At 38.8% G+C, this 14,655-nt stretch overlaps 2 protein-coding genes across 2 annotated transcripts; one reads left to right on the top strand and one right to left on the bottom strand.

Annotated features, from left to right (window-relative positions):
• Positions 1 to 973: 973 nt before the first annotated feature.
• On the top strand, positions 974 to 4,554 carry cabp5b (calcium binding protein 5b; the record flags this gene model as incomplete). The annotated part of the gene is made up of 6 exons (XM_083976849.1): positions 974 to 1,024; positions 2,590 to 2,620; positions 2,720 to 2,863; positions 3,379 to 3,488; positions 3,571 to 3,718; positions 4,526 to 4,554. 6 exons carry the CDS (start codon positions 974 to 976, stop codon positions 4,552 to 4,554), a joined length of 513 nt encoding a protein of 170 aa, XP_083832975.1.
• A 5,210-nt stretch (positions 4,555 to 9,764) lies between these two features.
• asphd1 (aspartate beta-hydroxylase domain containing 1) lies at positions 9,765 to 12,346 on the bottom strand (the record flags this gene model as incomplete). Its single annotated transcript, XM_083976444.1, has 5 exons — positions 9,765 to 9,874; positions 10,207 to 10,320; positions 10,927 to 11,134; positions 11,472 to 11,678; positions 11,894 to 12,346. 5 exons carry the CDS (start codon positions 12,344 to 12,346, stop codon positions 9,765 to 9,767), a joined length of 1,092 nt encoding a protein of 363 aa, XP_083832570.1.
• Between the last annotated feature and the right edge of the window lie 2,309 nt (positions 12,347 to 14,655).

Genomic DNA, 14,655 nt, shown 5'->3' on the forward strand with positions numbered 1-14,655 from the left:
TGTGTAATGAGACTGATCACGTGCTCTGCTATTTCATTCACGGGCTTCTCATGAACATCAGCAAACAGTTCAACTACAAATGTGATCCTTGCGTGTACGGTTAAGGATATCTCCTTAAGTTGCCATGGTTATGTAATAGGTTGATAATGTAGATACTTTTAATTATTATATTGAACAAGCATTATAACTGCACGTCTTTAATAATCAGATAACTTGCATGCTGAGATTGACCGTTCATTTAATCCATTCATTGAGGTTAATGTTAAATCATAATCACAGCCTATAAAGCAGTAAAATAATACTTTAATTTTGTTACATAAAAAAACTGCATCCATAATACATATTATGCACTAGCATGCTGTGATTCACAGTCCTAGTAAAATGAGATTTTTTATGTCTCTATACATCCCCATCTGTTGTATGTTATGAAGGGATACAGATAAAAAATATTTTTAAAAAAAGGTTCAATTCCCATAGTCAACAAACTTAACAATATAAGAACACAGATGTGTATTATGTATGGGACGGGTTTCCTTTACCAAATGAATAAAAACTGAAACCCAAGGAGGTGGTGGAACTGCATTTTTTTTAATTCATCATGAGTGAATATTTGTAAATCATAACAGTATTTAATACATTACATTTACTCTGTTAAAAAGTGATATGTTCTATAACATTAAGACACAAAAACAAAAATAACCATAATCTGTGGCTGTCCATATGAAATTGTGTATATGTGCAGCATTAAGCCTATCTTTCTTTTCCAGACCAAAGCCACAGAGATAATCCATAAGGGACCTCATCCCTCCTCTGTGGCATACGCAGATCACCACTGATTACGATTTACACACACACACATGGTGGCACTGGAACCAGATGATACAGGAAAATATGAAACAGTGAATTTTTTATCTTTTGAAAAACGGAGAGAATTCACAAAGAGTTGCTCAGGATTTCGACGAAGGCTGCCATAATGAGTCTTAAACAAGCCTGCATCTTTCTCAGAGGAGGAACAAGGAGACAAGTGAGTTAGAAATGTTTCATCTGTTCTATGGTTTTGTCATCTTGTAGTACAGTTTATGATGTTATGGCAGTTTTTCATTATTTTTTTGTATCTTTAAGTATTTAAAGTATTGCATGAATTATTAATGTATGCTTCTTTTCATTTTTGATTGATTTGTGGAATATAAATATTACTTTTATCGTTTATAAAACAAGGTATTTTTTGTTTGTTTGTTGATAATTTGTTTTTTATTGTTTGTTTTTAATTTTTCAGGGTGTTTTTTTGTTTTGTTTTTTCATTTTTATATGGTGGTATTTTAAGCTAATGGGAAAAGAAGCTTAAAGGACTAGCCCCGTTCTGGAGTAGAGGTGGGAGGGCAAACTTTTTAACTGGTGCATTAGGCGGATGCTTTGGCACTCCGTTTTTGTGCATTTGTTCCTGGTTTCAAAGATTATAGTTGCTGTAACCCAAAATACAGATAAAAAATATAAGTTGCATTTGGCACTCACCATCACTTATGTAATATTGTGACCAGTAATTTTTTTTATAGGAACTGCCTGCTGATGTAATCCCAAAGTGAACATGATGTATATAGTATAAAATGTTTTAAGCAGGGATTTAATAGATGACATATAGACTCACGCACTGAATTCAAGTATCAATGCTCATTTTTATAGATATTAGATGTGCACAAACAGTTCAAAAAATGTCAGCAAATCGTTTTGCTGAGTAAAAACTACTGTACACATTAATAGGTGATCATCTGGATTTTAAGAGTATTTTTGTAAAATGCAGGCCTACAGTGGAGTCATAGATATTATTATGATTACATCAAAATACATGCATTTTGACTAACCAGATACAAGACACATGCAGACATAGGAGGTTTCACTATCTAAAATACTTGCAATATATTAAAAAATATTGTGCAAAAGAATAAATATCTAAGTGTTAAAAACTGAATAATGATGTTGTTCATCATTAACCAGTCAAGCAATAGCATCATAGTTGCACTAGCTACGCACAGTGATACGAAATACTTGTCAGGTCTTTGGAGACACTGGAACAGGTGTCTGTATGTGTTTTAAATTTATGATGGTGTTTTTTATCTTGTATTGTATGTGTCTTTGTATTGTCTCCTTATAATGGACCTGAGTCTGTAATAAAAGATTATCTATAGGGCATTTTGTGAATGGTGCTGGTGCATATTAAATATTATTTTGAGATACACAACAACACTTTGGAATAAGAATGTGACAATGAAAAAACATACAATTATTGTAGGTGCACCATACTTTTGTAAAATCTACACAGCTCAGACTGAACGTTTTTAGTTCAGAATCACACAAGGAATGTAAAAAAAAAATAATAAAAGTTGCCAAGTCTGAATAGATGTTATCTACAGCATTGGTTGCACTTATACTATACTCATCTTTCATGCCTCTGTTTATGGAGCTTTTAGCACATCTACAGGTCAATATATCTTTCAGAGAGACACAATGGAGACGACTGTAGACATTTTTCTGCAAAGCTCTGTTTAAAAAGCAAACTAATATAATGTCTGTGTCTATATCATTGTTTTTCAGACGAGAGCTCTTTCACACGAAGAGATAGAAGGTAATTGTTTAAATGCCTCATGCTATGTGATATTTTTTAAACCTTTTCACATTAAGTCACATACCATTCTCGATGTCCCTGTGTCTGTGTTCTCTGTAGAGTTACGTGAGGCTTTTGTAGAGTTTGACAAAGACAAGGATGGTTTCATAAGCTGCAAAGACTTGGGGAACCTGATGAGGACGATGGGTTACATGCCGACTGAGATGGAGCTGATTGAACTGAGCCAGAACATCAACATGAATTGTGAGTAGCTCTTCCAGTGAAGTCAAAGCAAAAAACACAATAAAAGCTTTTTTACAGAACTTTCTTTGGGATGAACCTTGACGAACAATGAAAATGAAAATCCTGCGATTAATTAGCATTATTGTAAGGCCAATGCAATCAGCAATTTGTAATGTATTTTTGCAAGTTAGAAAAATAACTTAAAACTTAAAAAAAAAAAAAAAAAAAAAAAAAGATGTGTTGATCTGACAAACTGATGCTTACTGTAAATGAGTGTTCAGAAAGTTTCAGGAAATGTGTTTCCTGAGCTCTTCATTTGCATTTTCTATCTTGTGAAAGTGAAAGAGCAACTGTGTAGGAGCACTTTCAGGGTCTGTTCTTCAGTTGCAAATTTTCCTTCAAAGCACAGGTTAACCCCTCTCTAAAAATCAACCTTACAGAACACTATGTTGTGTAAATGGATTTCAATCCACTGTGTTTTCTAATTCATGCCTGATATAACATTTACATTGGTCATGGCTTCTGTCTCATCACAGTGGGGGGAAGAGTGGACTTTGAAGATTTTGTGGAACTGATGACCCCCAAGCTTCTTGCTGAAACTGCAGGGATGATTGGGTTGAAGGAACTTAAAGACGCTTTCAGAGAGGTGAGCGCTTTCTTTTTAGTCTTTGGCACCCCGTGGTGGACATTCAAAGAACATACTGAATTTTTCTCTTCCTCCCTTACAGTTTGATATAGATGGTGATGGGTCAATCACATCAGATGAGCTGCGGCACGCCATGATGAAGTTATTGGGTGAACATGCCAGCAAAAATGAAATTGATGCAGTCGTCAGAGAAGCTGATAACAATGGTGATGGAACAGTTGACTTTGAGGGTGAGATACAAAAAGACACACATAGGGTTGGATGAAATATAAGAAATACAAACTATCTTACAGGCTTATAAATTGTGTTGTTGTTCTATTTATTTATTTAAAAATAAATAATGGAAATAATAAATAAATCGTTTTTGTTTAAGACCAAATTCATAGTTAAGAGAGTTAAAGCAGAAGTGAGTGATATATTTGTGTTAATATAAGTCTTAAATAGTTATATCTTCCGACAGCAATCACTTACATAGAGTGTTTGGACTGAAACACGGGTCTCTCAGTCCCTCTGCTCTGCTCTGAGCCGAAGAGAAAACATTTATCGTATCCTACAGTTTTTATCCAATGAGGAGAGAGAACGGCATGCAGGGCTGTGTGTGCAGCCAAGGAACGCCGTGAATGTGGTGACGTAGCGACGAGGACTGTTATGGTGCGTTCAAGGAAACTCGTATTTTTCCGACCGTGAAGTGGTACCAGTTCGATCTGGTACGAGTTCACCAGTCGGAAGTTACGAGTGGCCGTTATAGTGACTTTCACCGGTAAAACAGGTCGGAAAAACACGAGTGGGTTGCCTGGAACGCTACAAAGTCGTAAGTTGTGACTTGAAGCTGTAATTTACGATTTCAAAAGCCTGCCTGGAACGCAGCATTAGCGAAAACGACCGGATCACTCACTTCTGCTTTAAGAGAACATTCAGCGCTTTGGTTTACTGCTGTCGTTCTAAATGTGCTAAACAAATAAATGCTGACTTGACTTGATTTACTGGTATTAACCTACAAGTTTGTAGCTCATCGTTTTTGTCCATTTTCTTTACAGAGTTTGTGAAAATGATGTCACAGAAATGAGGACAACAGAATGAATGGATGTAAATGGGCGGATGCATTTTTATTGGACTTCATGCTGATGACAACCTACTTCTTATTTATAACTACTAAATGTTCCTGTCATTTAAGTGGCATTTATTTCATACATGTTGATCACATTTATAAATGTTAAGTGGACAACAAAGAAATGTTTTTTTGTTAAAATGCATTACTTTGAATGTTCAAATTGAATCTGTACCTCTTGAAAGTCAAAAAACTGACTTCTTCAGTCATCAAATTTGGCAAGTTTGTTGTAATCTAGTTTACCCCAAACCCTGCCTACCCTTTACCCCTAACCTCTCCTACAGAGCAGTCATTGTCAATGTTATTGTTCTAACTGAATGGCATCACTGCTTTCTCTCTGTGAGATATCGATCAGTTATGGTTCTACTGTAGATAAATAAGTAGCAGAGGTATGTTTAGAGGTGTCTGTGATCATCAAGTCAGGTGGTAAGCATGTTGGCTGAAGGGTGCAGGACAGAGTGTACAAATCTGTTTGGCTGTGCAGTGCACTGGCCTTCAAGAACTTAAACAAAACTAAATGGTGTCAAAACATCTTTTCCAGTCTTTGTAATCAAAAACATGAGTGAAATTAGATAGAAAGTTCTTTAGACAGTGTGATGACCTAGGTAACATTTGAAACCCAAATCATGATTATTTTCTAAACCCAACCAAGTTGGTTTTGTGCCTGAACCTAACCAAACCATGACAGTTTCATACCCCCCAATATGTTTATAACTGGAACCAGGACAGCAAAAGTCCAGTACACCTCGTCCATATGTAAGCCCTCTCAGGAGATGCTCTCATGAATCATATCAGACAGTCTATAGACAAATGATGTATGGTTGCTCAGCTACATGTACTTCTTGGAAATAAATGCCTAAACTAAGTTTATTTATGTAGCCATCCTTAGCCGTAAACTTTAGATATTTGTCTGTTTTTCTACTGTGGTCGATATGAGCTAGCCTGATGCATCAGCCGCTTACTTCATTGCATTTCATATAGCGTCTGAACACGAGCCATAGGGATTCGTTTGCTTCCGGGAGGCGGTTGCTTACATTTGCTTCAACTAATCGCTGCTGCTTGGTGGTCACGTGTGCTATACACCGGTTAAGCTCATAGGTTAATCTTGAGCGCTTGAGTTCAACGTCATCGCCTTCACTTACCCGTCTGTTCGCTGATTGGTCCGTCCGCTCTGGCGGACGGAGCAAACCGAAACGCATTGCTAGTGTCCTGACTACATGTTTGAGGCAAATGAAATTGGCCGGAACCAGTAGGCGGCGCTAGCCTGGCTAGATATGAGCCTCATACCATGTTAATATCAAATGGGGTGGTTGTTAAATGAGGACAGACTCCTAGTTACGTATACAACTTGTGAGTGTTCACAATATGGACAGTTCAGTAGTTGAGTATGATGCATTTGGTCATGTAAGATTAAAATATACTGTGGTTGGAGATTAGAACATGGACTTTTTATGTTAATTGTTGTTTTGTTTTGGGGACTACGGATGTAATTTAGCACATGTGCTAAATCCGGTGTATTTACAGTGGGTACTCTTGCACTCACTGTCCATTAATATGCATTGTCCCGACTAAATAAACAAATAAAAGCAACACAAACATTGTCCAGTAGACTGTATGCATCCATGTTTGGTTGTCAGTTTAATCCAAAATTACTCCAATGTCATAAATATTAGACCTTTCAAAAAATAAGCTTTCAGAGTTTCCCATACTCTTGAAGATACAAGTACAGGTATGTAACGTGTAAATAAATTAATCCTTTGTTACATGAACAAGCCAGTAAAATGACTGGTCTCAGGGACACAGATGCATGTTCCTGATGACTTTCAAGGCCGTGGTGGTTGTGAACAATGACAATGACAATGACAATCCTCCTTAGTGATCTGCATTTCCTCACCTGCTTTGCTATGATGGGTGTCTGTAATGGTTTTGTTCTTATAACTTTTTGTCTGTGCTGTTTAATTCTTGCCCAGTCAGGTGCTTTGAGTTGCATGTTTGTATGAAAGTTGCTATATAAATAAAGCCAAATAAAGCAGCAAATTGTATCAATCAAAAGGACATTACTGATCAACTGAAACTTTTTAATGTGATGTGCAGATTAAAATATCCTCTACACACAGAACACAATCACAGCAGGGTCCTCTACTTCCATGCCTTTACTAACCACAACTCAATCTCACCAGGAGGTAAATGTTTCGTTATCAATGGTGTTGACAAATTTGTTTTGAAGTCTGACCATCTTGATCAAGTAGCGATTCAGCAAGGGTAAGTCACCCTGTTTTGATATAGAATACTGGTAAAAATCCAATAAGTATGTTATTTTCCAGATAGTCAAGTACAGCATGTGAATTTATTCAACAAAATATCAGACTGAAAACATTTGCCAGTGTAACGGATGTGCACTCAATCCACGCATAAAAAAGGACGTGCTAACCAACTTGCCAAGCAGTTGTCAACCTCTTGGCAAAGCGGTTAGCATCGTCGCCTGCCATGCAGGAGACCAGGGTTCGGACCCCACCTAGGGTAGGCCGTGAGAAACACAACGCAGAGGGCCAGATATGAACATTGGCTACAGTGGTGCCATGACCCGGATGCCCTGGGTGGAGTGAGTTCAGCAGGGGTGAGTGTAACGGATGTGCACTTACTCCACCCATAAAAAAGGACATGCTAATTAACTCGCCAAATGGTTGTTAAACTCTTGGCGAAGTGGTTAGCATCGTCACCTGCCATGCAGGAGACCAGCGTTCGAACCCCACCTAGGGCAGGCCGTGAGAAACACAACTCAGAGGGCCAGATATGAACATTGGCTACACCAGGTGGTAAACACTTGGGTTTCAAGAGGAGGTTTGGGTTGGGTTGGGTTGGGTTGCCAAAACCCCAGTTTTTTTTTTGTTCTTGCAAAAGAAATCCCAGTACATCCCTAAGATTTGAGGATCTTAATTATATGCTCACAATAAAGATGTGACTAAGGTTTCTCAAGGGAAACAAATATAAAAAGTGATGTCATGTGTGAAAGTCCTGCATCATGTCAACCCCAATTCAACTACCCAATCTCCTCAGAGAGTAATATATTGTACAGCCCTCTACTACATACATAGTTTAATATTGTCAAGAGTTGATCCATAATTACTGCATTACTGTTTTCACCAGCACTATGACCAAACATGTAGCGTGAGCTTCATTGACACCAACATACTCATTAATTTTATGTGTACCTATGCAGCTTCACTTTTGGATGGGTATTTTTACATGTGTCTGAAAAGAACCCTCAAAAATAAAATTTCATAATCAATACTAATTCTAGCATGAGTTGTGGTTGAGCACAATTACCAAACACATTAGTCCAGATTTCAACACGTGTAACTGCTGTTATTTCGGAGTGACAGATTGGAAACAACAATAACACCACATTTATTTTTCCATCATCAACTGCATCCATTTGGCATCTTTTGCTGAAAATAATCCCACTGATGTTGCTAAAGCTGTTGCATAACAAAAGAACAACATGAATATCGTTGAGTGTGACAATAGCTATATTTGTCTTTCAAATGAATGTTGAGGCTACAGCCACACAGCATACAGAATTACATACAATCACCGAATAAAAAATAACATTGCTTGATGAAACAATTCAGGGATCAGTATTAGCATAACACAGCAAATAATCTTGACTTGTGATGAGTGGGTGGATAGTTGAGGAAATATAAGATTCTCAGATGTCCTCTGAGAATGACATCTGACAGTGATATTCAGTATTCGAGTTGTTATTTTGCTGATGAATTTAGTAATAATTTTGCCTCGAATCAATTCCAAACAGCTCATAAAGAAAATGTCTAGAGATGAACAAATCATACATCATTAAACAGCATGCATGTACATACCAGTACATGTAAACAATCTCAGGAATAATCTGTCTCACGGGGTGGATTAGTTCAGTCTGTATAATCCTCATCATGGGACCCTCAGAGGAACAGATGGCAGATAAAACAAAATCACCACAGTAATTCTCATCTACTGACTGAAAAAGTAACCAAAAAAGAGCTGTTAGAGTTTCACGTACAATGTATTTTCAAAATTGTGTTCAAATGGGCTTTAATCAAAAGAAATGCTCAGTGGAATATGTTATTTTTTCTAAGCAATATTTAAAAGACATTTAATACCGTTATATATATATATATATATTTTCTTTTTTCAATAGGCCAAAAAGTCAATATGCGTTTTCACAATAAAAATAATATTTTAGTGATTCCCCACCCACATTATGTATGTTGTGAAATAAGAGCACTCCTCCATGCGTTCTTTATCAGCAAAAAAGTGATACTCATAGTCAGTCCACAATTCTGCTTCATGATTTCTCGTGCCTTTCAGTCTGTTATTAATCTACTGTATACAAAGAGTCAGTACCTACTGATGTATGTTATATGTTTATTTGTTATTTGGATTTCAAGAAAAAGTGAAATTGACAAAAACTCCGATATATGCATATCATATAATGTGTAAACCACCATCAACCCACCAATTATGATTAATAAAGAAAAAATATATTTATAGATAGAAACATAAAGGCATATAGAGGATAATAAGAGAAAGATTAACCACAGTATGCAAACGTTAAATATATTTTGGCATTCATTTTGAAAAACAAAAATGTACTGAAATGTTATATTTATGTTTTTCATCTTTTCACAGTTTTTTGGTTGAACCATAATAAATATACATATATTTCAAAATAATGTATGGCCTCATATCCTGAAGGCATATTAGCACATGCATCAGCAGCTTGAACTCCAGTTTTCATGACAGATAGATTTCACATGCAAATAGCATTCATGAGCATAATATGTGACATCAATGTGTTACTGCAAGATTTACAATAGTCACCAGATCTGCTTTGCTGAGGTTACATCTCTTTGTGCTTTCATATGATGTCAGATTGTAGTTTGCAGCCAAATTGTCTAGCTTTTGTCTAACAGCATCCATAATAATGCATTCAAGGGGCACTTCCTGGTGAAGACCATAAACCCAACACCACTTGAAAGTGTGGCTAATGGCTTGTATAATTCTTAGGGCAAATTCACACAGTGTTCCATTAATTTGAATGAGATGCGTGACACACAACAAGCAGGGCTAAGTTAAGGCATCCCTGAAAGTTGTCTGTTGCAGGAGCAGATTCAGAGGTCAGGGTTGAACATGAAGTCCAAAGCTTGTCTCTCTGCTGCAGCCACATTTGGATGCCACAGGTCCACACTCAAAATGACGCGGGGTCCAGCATCCGAAGGGCCTTTAAAAACACACAGGTACCATTTTAAGAGAAAACATAAGCCATTAAAATTCATGTGCCGGGAATGACTCATAACAAAGACTTATGATAAATAAAACCTAAAGACTCTTAAATCTTAAATCTGCCCGTTTTGGGTGCAGAGATTATGCATTGCATTTGGCACGCAATCTTTAATAACACAGATACAAATACGAATATGAGCAAAAAGTTTTCACAGTTTTTAAAAATTAAAGTGACAATTGCTACAATATTTCTTCACTTATTTCCATTTTTCAAGCTTTACCGTCCCCCAGACATATCATCATAAAATCACGCGTTATTTTTTCACTGACCCTTGTGGGAGACGGTGTGAAGAAACGAGTCATCAACCAGAAGGCAGTGTCCCTCTGACCAGCACTGAGGCTCCCCTCCTACCACCAGTTCACACTGGGGAGGAGTCTGCAGACCTAAAAATGTTGAAGTATGGTTTTTACTTTTGTTATCACGTTTTCACTCAGCTCAGAAGAGTTTGCAATCTGGTACCAACATTAGAGGATTAAAACCAGACAGATCATAGTACAAAATGGGTTTAAGAAAGCTTTGACCCACAAAATACGACATGATGCCACAGTTTAGTATTTCATTGGATTGTGTTTCTTTCGTTTTTTAAGTAAAGTCTGACATTTGCAAAATACCCCATAGAGTTTTTTTGTTTTATTTTGTTTTATTTGTTCGGATCCCCATTAGCTGCGCTCTAGAGCACCGCTAGTCGTCCTGGGGTCCACATTTAAAGTACTGAATTCATGACTGAATACAGAATTTACATTATATTGCAGTAATTTTAAGTCAAGCCATATGGTTCAAACCACTTTGTGACCTGATTTATCTGAAATGTTTTGCTACAAAATGTCTGGCACACACAAGTTTCAAATTGGAGTGACATTTCATAACACTGATGCCTATAAGAGCAGTCACTGCAGAGTGCATTGCAGCATATTCAAGCATTATGTGCGGAGCAAAGGCATGAGTTGTTAAATGCAGACAAACCACGATGAATGTAATGTTTTACTCACCAAGATGACAACGGAGGCGTGTATTGGTGGGTCCATATGAACTTCCCAGCGTAGCTCCAGGCCCCAGCAGCCAAAATCCAGCAGATCCCAGAGAGTTGCTGCTTATGAATGTACGTAGGGAGAGAAGCGTCCGGTAGGTGCAGGGACAAGAGCGACAGTTTCCTGCCACAGAGATTCCTGCACTGTACAAGGGAAACACTGCCTGGCCCTGAAACACACAAAAACCCTTCGGTATCATATGACTCAAGGGGGTAAATACAACGGATTGATTGTACTGTGTCCCTATTTATCCATAATCATACAAAATATTAACAATTTGTGTGACATTTTATCTCAATCACTATGCATCATAACCTTGACCTTTGACCTTTGATCACCAAACTCTTATCAGTTCACTTTTAAGTACAAGTAAATGTTGGTGCCACATTTAAAGAAACAGATATAATGTTTTACTACTTCACGTGATAACCATCTTATACAGAGGAGTAAAGTGTTCCCTGTGCTGCTCCTTTCTCGTATTGGCCCTGAAAAATATTGTTGTGTACCTTTGGTCCCAAACAGGTCCAGCCTTGTTTTGAATCGATGCCCCGCAGGTAAACAGCCTGAAATTCAGCCAAGATTACAGGGTAGCTGGCTTCCAAGACCTCAATGTCATGTCGGTGAGCGTCACGTGGGAAGAAAGGAACACTTGGGACATCTGGCAGGAAGAAGAGATGAGGCTTCTGTATAGCACAGAGATCATTTAGCCTGACCTATAGAGAGAACAAAAAATGAGGATGAGAAATCAATGATTAATTCCTTCCTTCCACTTTCCCTTGAACAAGAATAATTAAGGATAATAATAATTCAGCATGAGGTGTTTGGATTCCTACTTTGATTAAAATTAAATTTGGGACAAGAATAAAATTCAGTCTAATACATTTTGAAGAAGTAAAGAATTACTGCCAATAGTGGGCACAACTTGTACCTGCTCACGGAGACCCTTATGAATGCGGCCCATGCCCACCCAACTGTAGCGTTTGGCATATTCTTGCAGTGCTGCATAGAGTTTATTGGCTTCTGCAGATGCTTGGGCCGGGAACAATGCATGACTCAGCACAGGGGTGAGGTAACCCTGTCCCTGCTCCTCATCCTCCTCTGTTTCCATGGAAATAAAGGGACTAATTTGATCATTCCTTGACAACTTGGACCGTGCATTGCACTTTGTTCCAGCGCAGCTACCAGCGCGGGACTTCATGGACCGCCGTGAGCCTGACTTGAGCTTTCCAGCGTGTGCATGGCCTGGGATTGGCAGATCAGAGCCCATGCGATAACAGTGCCACAGAAACAGGAGCAGTATAGTCCAGAGAAGGCCACTCAGTGAATGGACCCCCAGCTCTACATATGGAGGCATGGGCAGTGCGTTCATTGACCAGTGCATCCTCCAAATTTGTTAGACACTAAATGCTGAAATGAAAAGAGATTGAGAGATTATTGTAAATATTTGTTTTCATATGGATATTCTCATTCATCCAGGTCATCATTATTTCTGGGCAACAAATTGGATCAAAGACAACTGGACTTTTTATTTGTCGAGGAAGACGTTTTGCCGGTCAGTTGGCAACACATCAGTCTGTCCTCAGTCTAGTCTGACAAACAAGACCCAGGTATTTAACCTCCATGGGAGTGTTCAAAAAGTACTTGTGGGTGTGTTCACAAAAACACAAGTACTTTTTGAGTTTCAGTTTGTTGCCCAGAAATATGTTGGAAGGAAGTACTGGCATGGTACACATATGTCAGGCAGGGCTCATGAGGAGTCTGTGACTTTGGAACAACGGAAGCAGAGAGCTGACAGGGTTTGTGGTCGAGGGAGAAACAGCGTCAGGTGAGCTGGTGACACAAGGCACGAGGCAGAGGCACGACAAACAAACACAGGCAGACAAAACCAGGAGAAAAAGACAAACAGAACTCGGTCAAGGACAGAAGGCCGTCGGGTTTACAGGGACAGAGACTTTGGGAGGCGTAGAAACCAAGAGATCAGGCTGAGACAGAGAGAAAGTGCTGGCTGGAAAGTCTGGAATAAGTGCTGAGAGAAGAACGTGGCAAAGGAGTGAGCGTGGAGCGGGTGAATATATGCTGGGCTGATTGCAGGTGATGAGGAGCAGCTGTGTTCACAGGTGAGTTGTGTTGGCTTGATGAGAGGGCGTGACTTGACGGGCAGAGTGAGGCAGAGGCAAGCACACATAATGGTTGAAAAGTACGGAGTTGGAGCTGGGTGACTGAACTGTGACACACACAGCCTGAAGAGAAGAGAACGACCTGGTTTCCAACAGCCGAGTCATTCATTTACTTTCTTTACTTTAATCCCCCACTGGGTCACAAGGGGCTGAGGCATATCCCAGCATGCACTTGGAAGAAATTAGTGAAACAATCATGACAGGTTACCAGTCCCTCACAGAGCTACTGACCCCTATGGCTTAATTCATTCATTGCAATAACAATGCTTCATGCTAACATTTAGTTTGATGTAACATTTATACCAGAAAATTCAAGGAGATATAACATTTTACTCTTCCAAATACAAAGTAGTAACAGTTTGGACAGAACAAGCTCATCTGCTGACAGCAGAATTTTGGTGTCATGTGACAACAAACGCATTATTCTAGCTACTGCTAATGGGAGAAATTAACATTGGCTTTGGCAGCACTAACTTATGTTTGCAGTGTAGCCTATTCAATAACATTATGCATAATATGCACAATGTTATGTGTACACAGCCATTGGCAACACCATGTTGTCATTGATATGGACCAATGTTAGCTGTCTCTTGGGGCCCTTCCACTGCCTGGGTTGCCTCTCCTGTTGCAACGCCTCTGCCCGGTCTTGGACCCAGTGGATCCCTGAACTCTGTAGAGTTCTTACAGTACAAATTACAATTTGGAATTGACATTTGTTTCTCGCTTTTAATATGCTGAGTTCACTGTGCTTTGCCATGGTGAGGTTTACCTTTTCAATAGCTTTCTTTATCATCTCCCACTACTGTGTAATTGTGATTCTTGCCTTTATATAAAAAAACAACACTAAATATGTGTCTGTGTAAATAACGTTTGTCACCGACAATACCACATCTGGGGAAATAAAGTATAATTAATAAAATAAAATGCATTACCAGTGAGCAATTATATTGTGCATTTGGTGCATGAGTGAAAGTTATGTCCTGTAAGTATCTATGTGTGTGCATGTGTGCACGGGTGTGTGTGGGGGAGATATGAAGACAGTCAGAGTTAGAGATTTTGTTTTTTTGTCTTGTTTCCCAGAAGCAGAAAACATGACTGCATGCACGTCTGGGTGCGCGCGTGAGGATGGGAGGGCTCTTCCCTAATAGGCTTATTCCAGCGGATTCGTTTCGTAGTTGCATCAATTACATGCCAAGTGATGATACTGCCCACTGGAAACACCTATAGGCTATAACACGGCTAAGCATCATCAAGGTGCTCCATAAACTGTTGACATGGGTCGCTGTTTTTTGTTTTGTTTTTTGCAGTCGCTTCAGCATTCATTTTGTTTTTGTTCAGCACCAGCCCCACAGCTCGGCTGCTTCATGTGTAATGTCCGCATTTCATGTTCACGCAAACGTCCATCACGCAAATATTCGCCATGCATACCATATAGATCATGCAGGCTGTTGTTTTGGAGAGAAAAAAAAGGAAACGTACACCATTTACCCGCATGCGTGCCGCATATCACTCC

The sequence above is a fragment of the Trachurus trachurus genome, assembly GCF_905171665.1.
Source record: "Trachurus trachurus genome assembly, chromosome: 8".
NCBI classification, from domain to species: domain Eukaryota; kingdom Metazoa; phylum Chordata; class Actinopteri; order Carangiformes; family Carangidae; genus Trachurus; species Trachurus trachurus.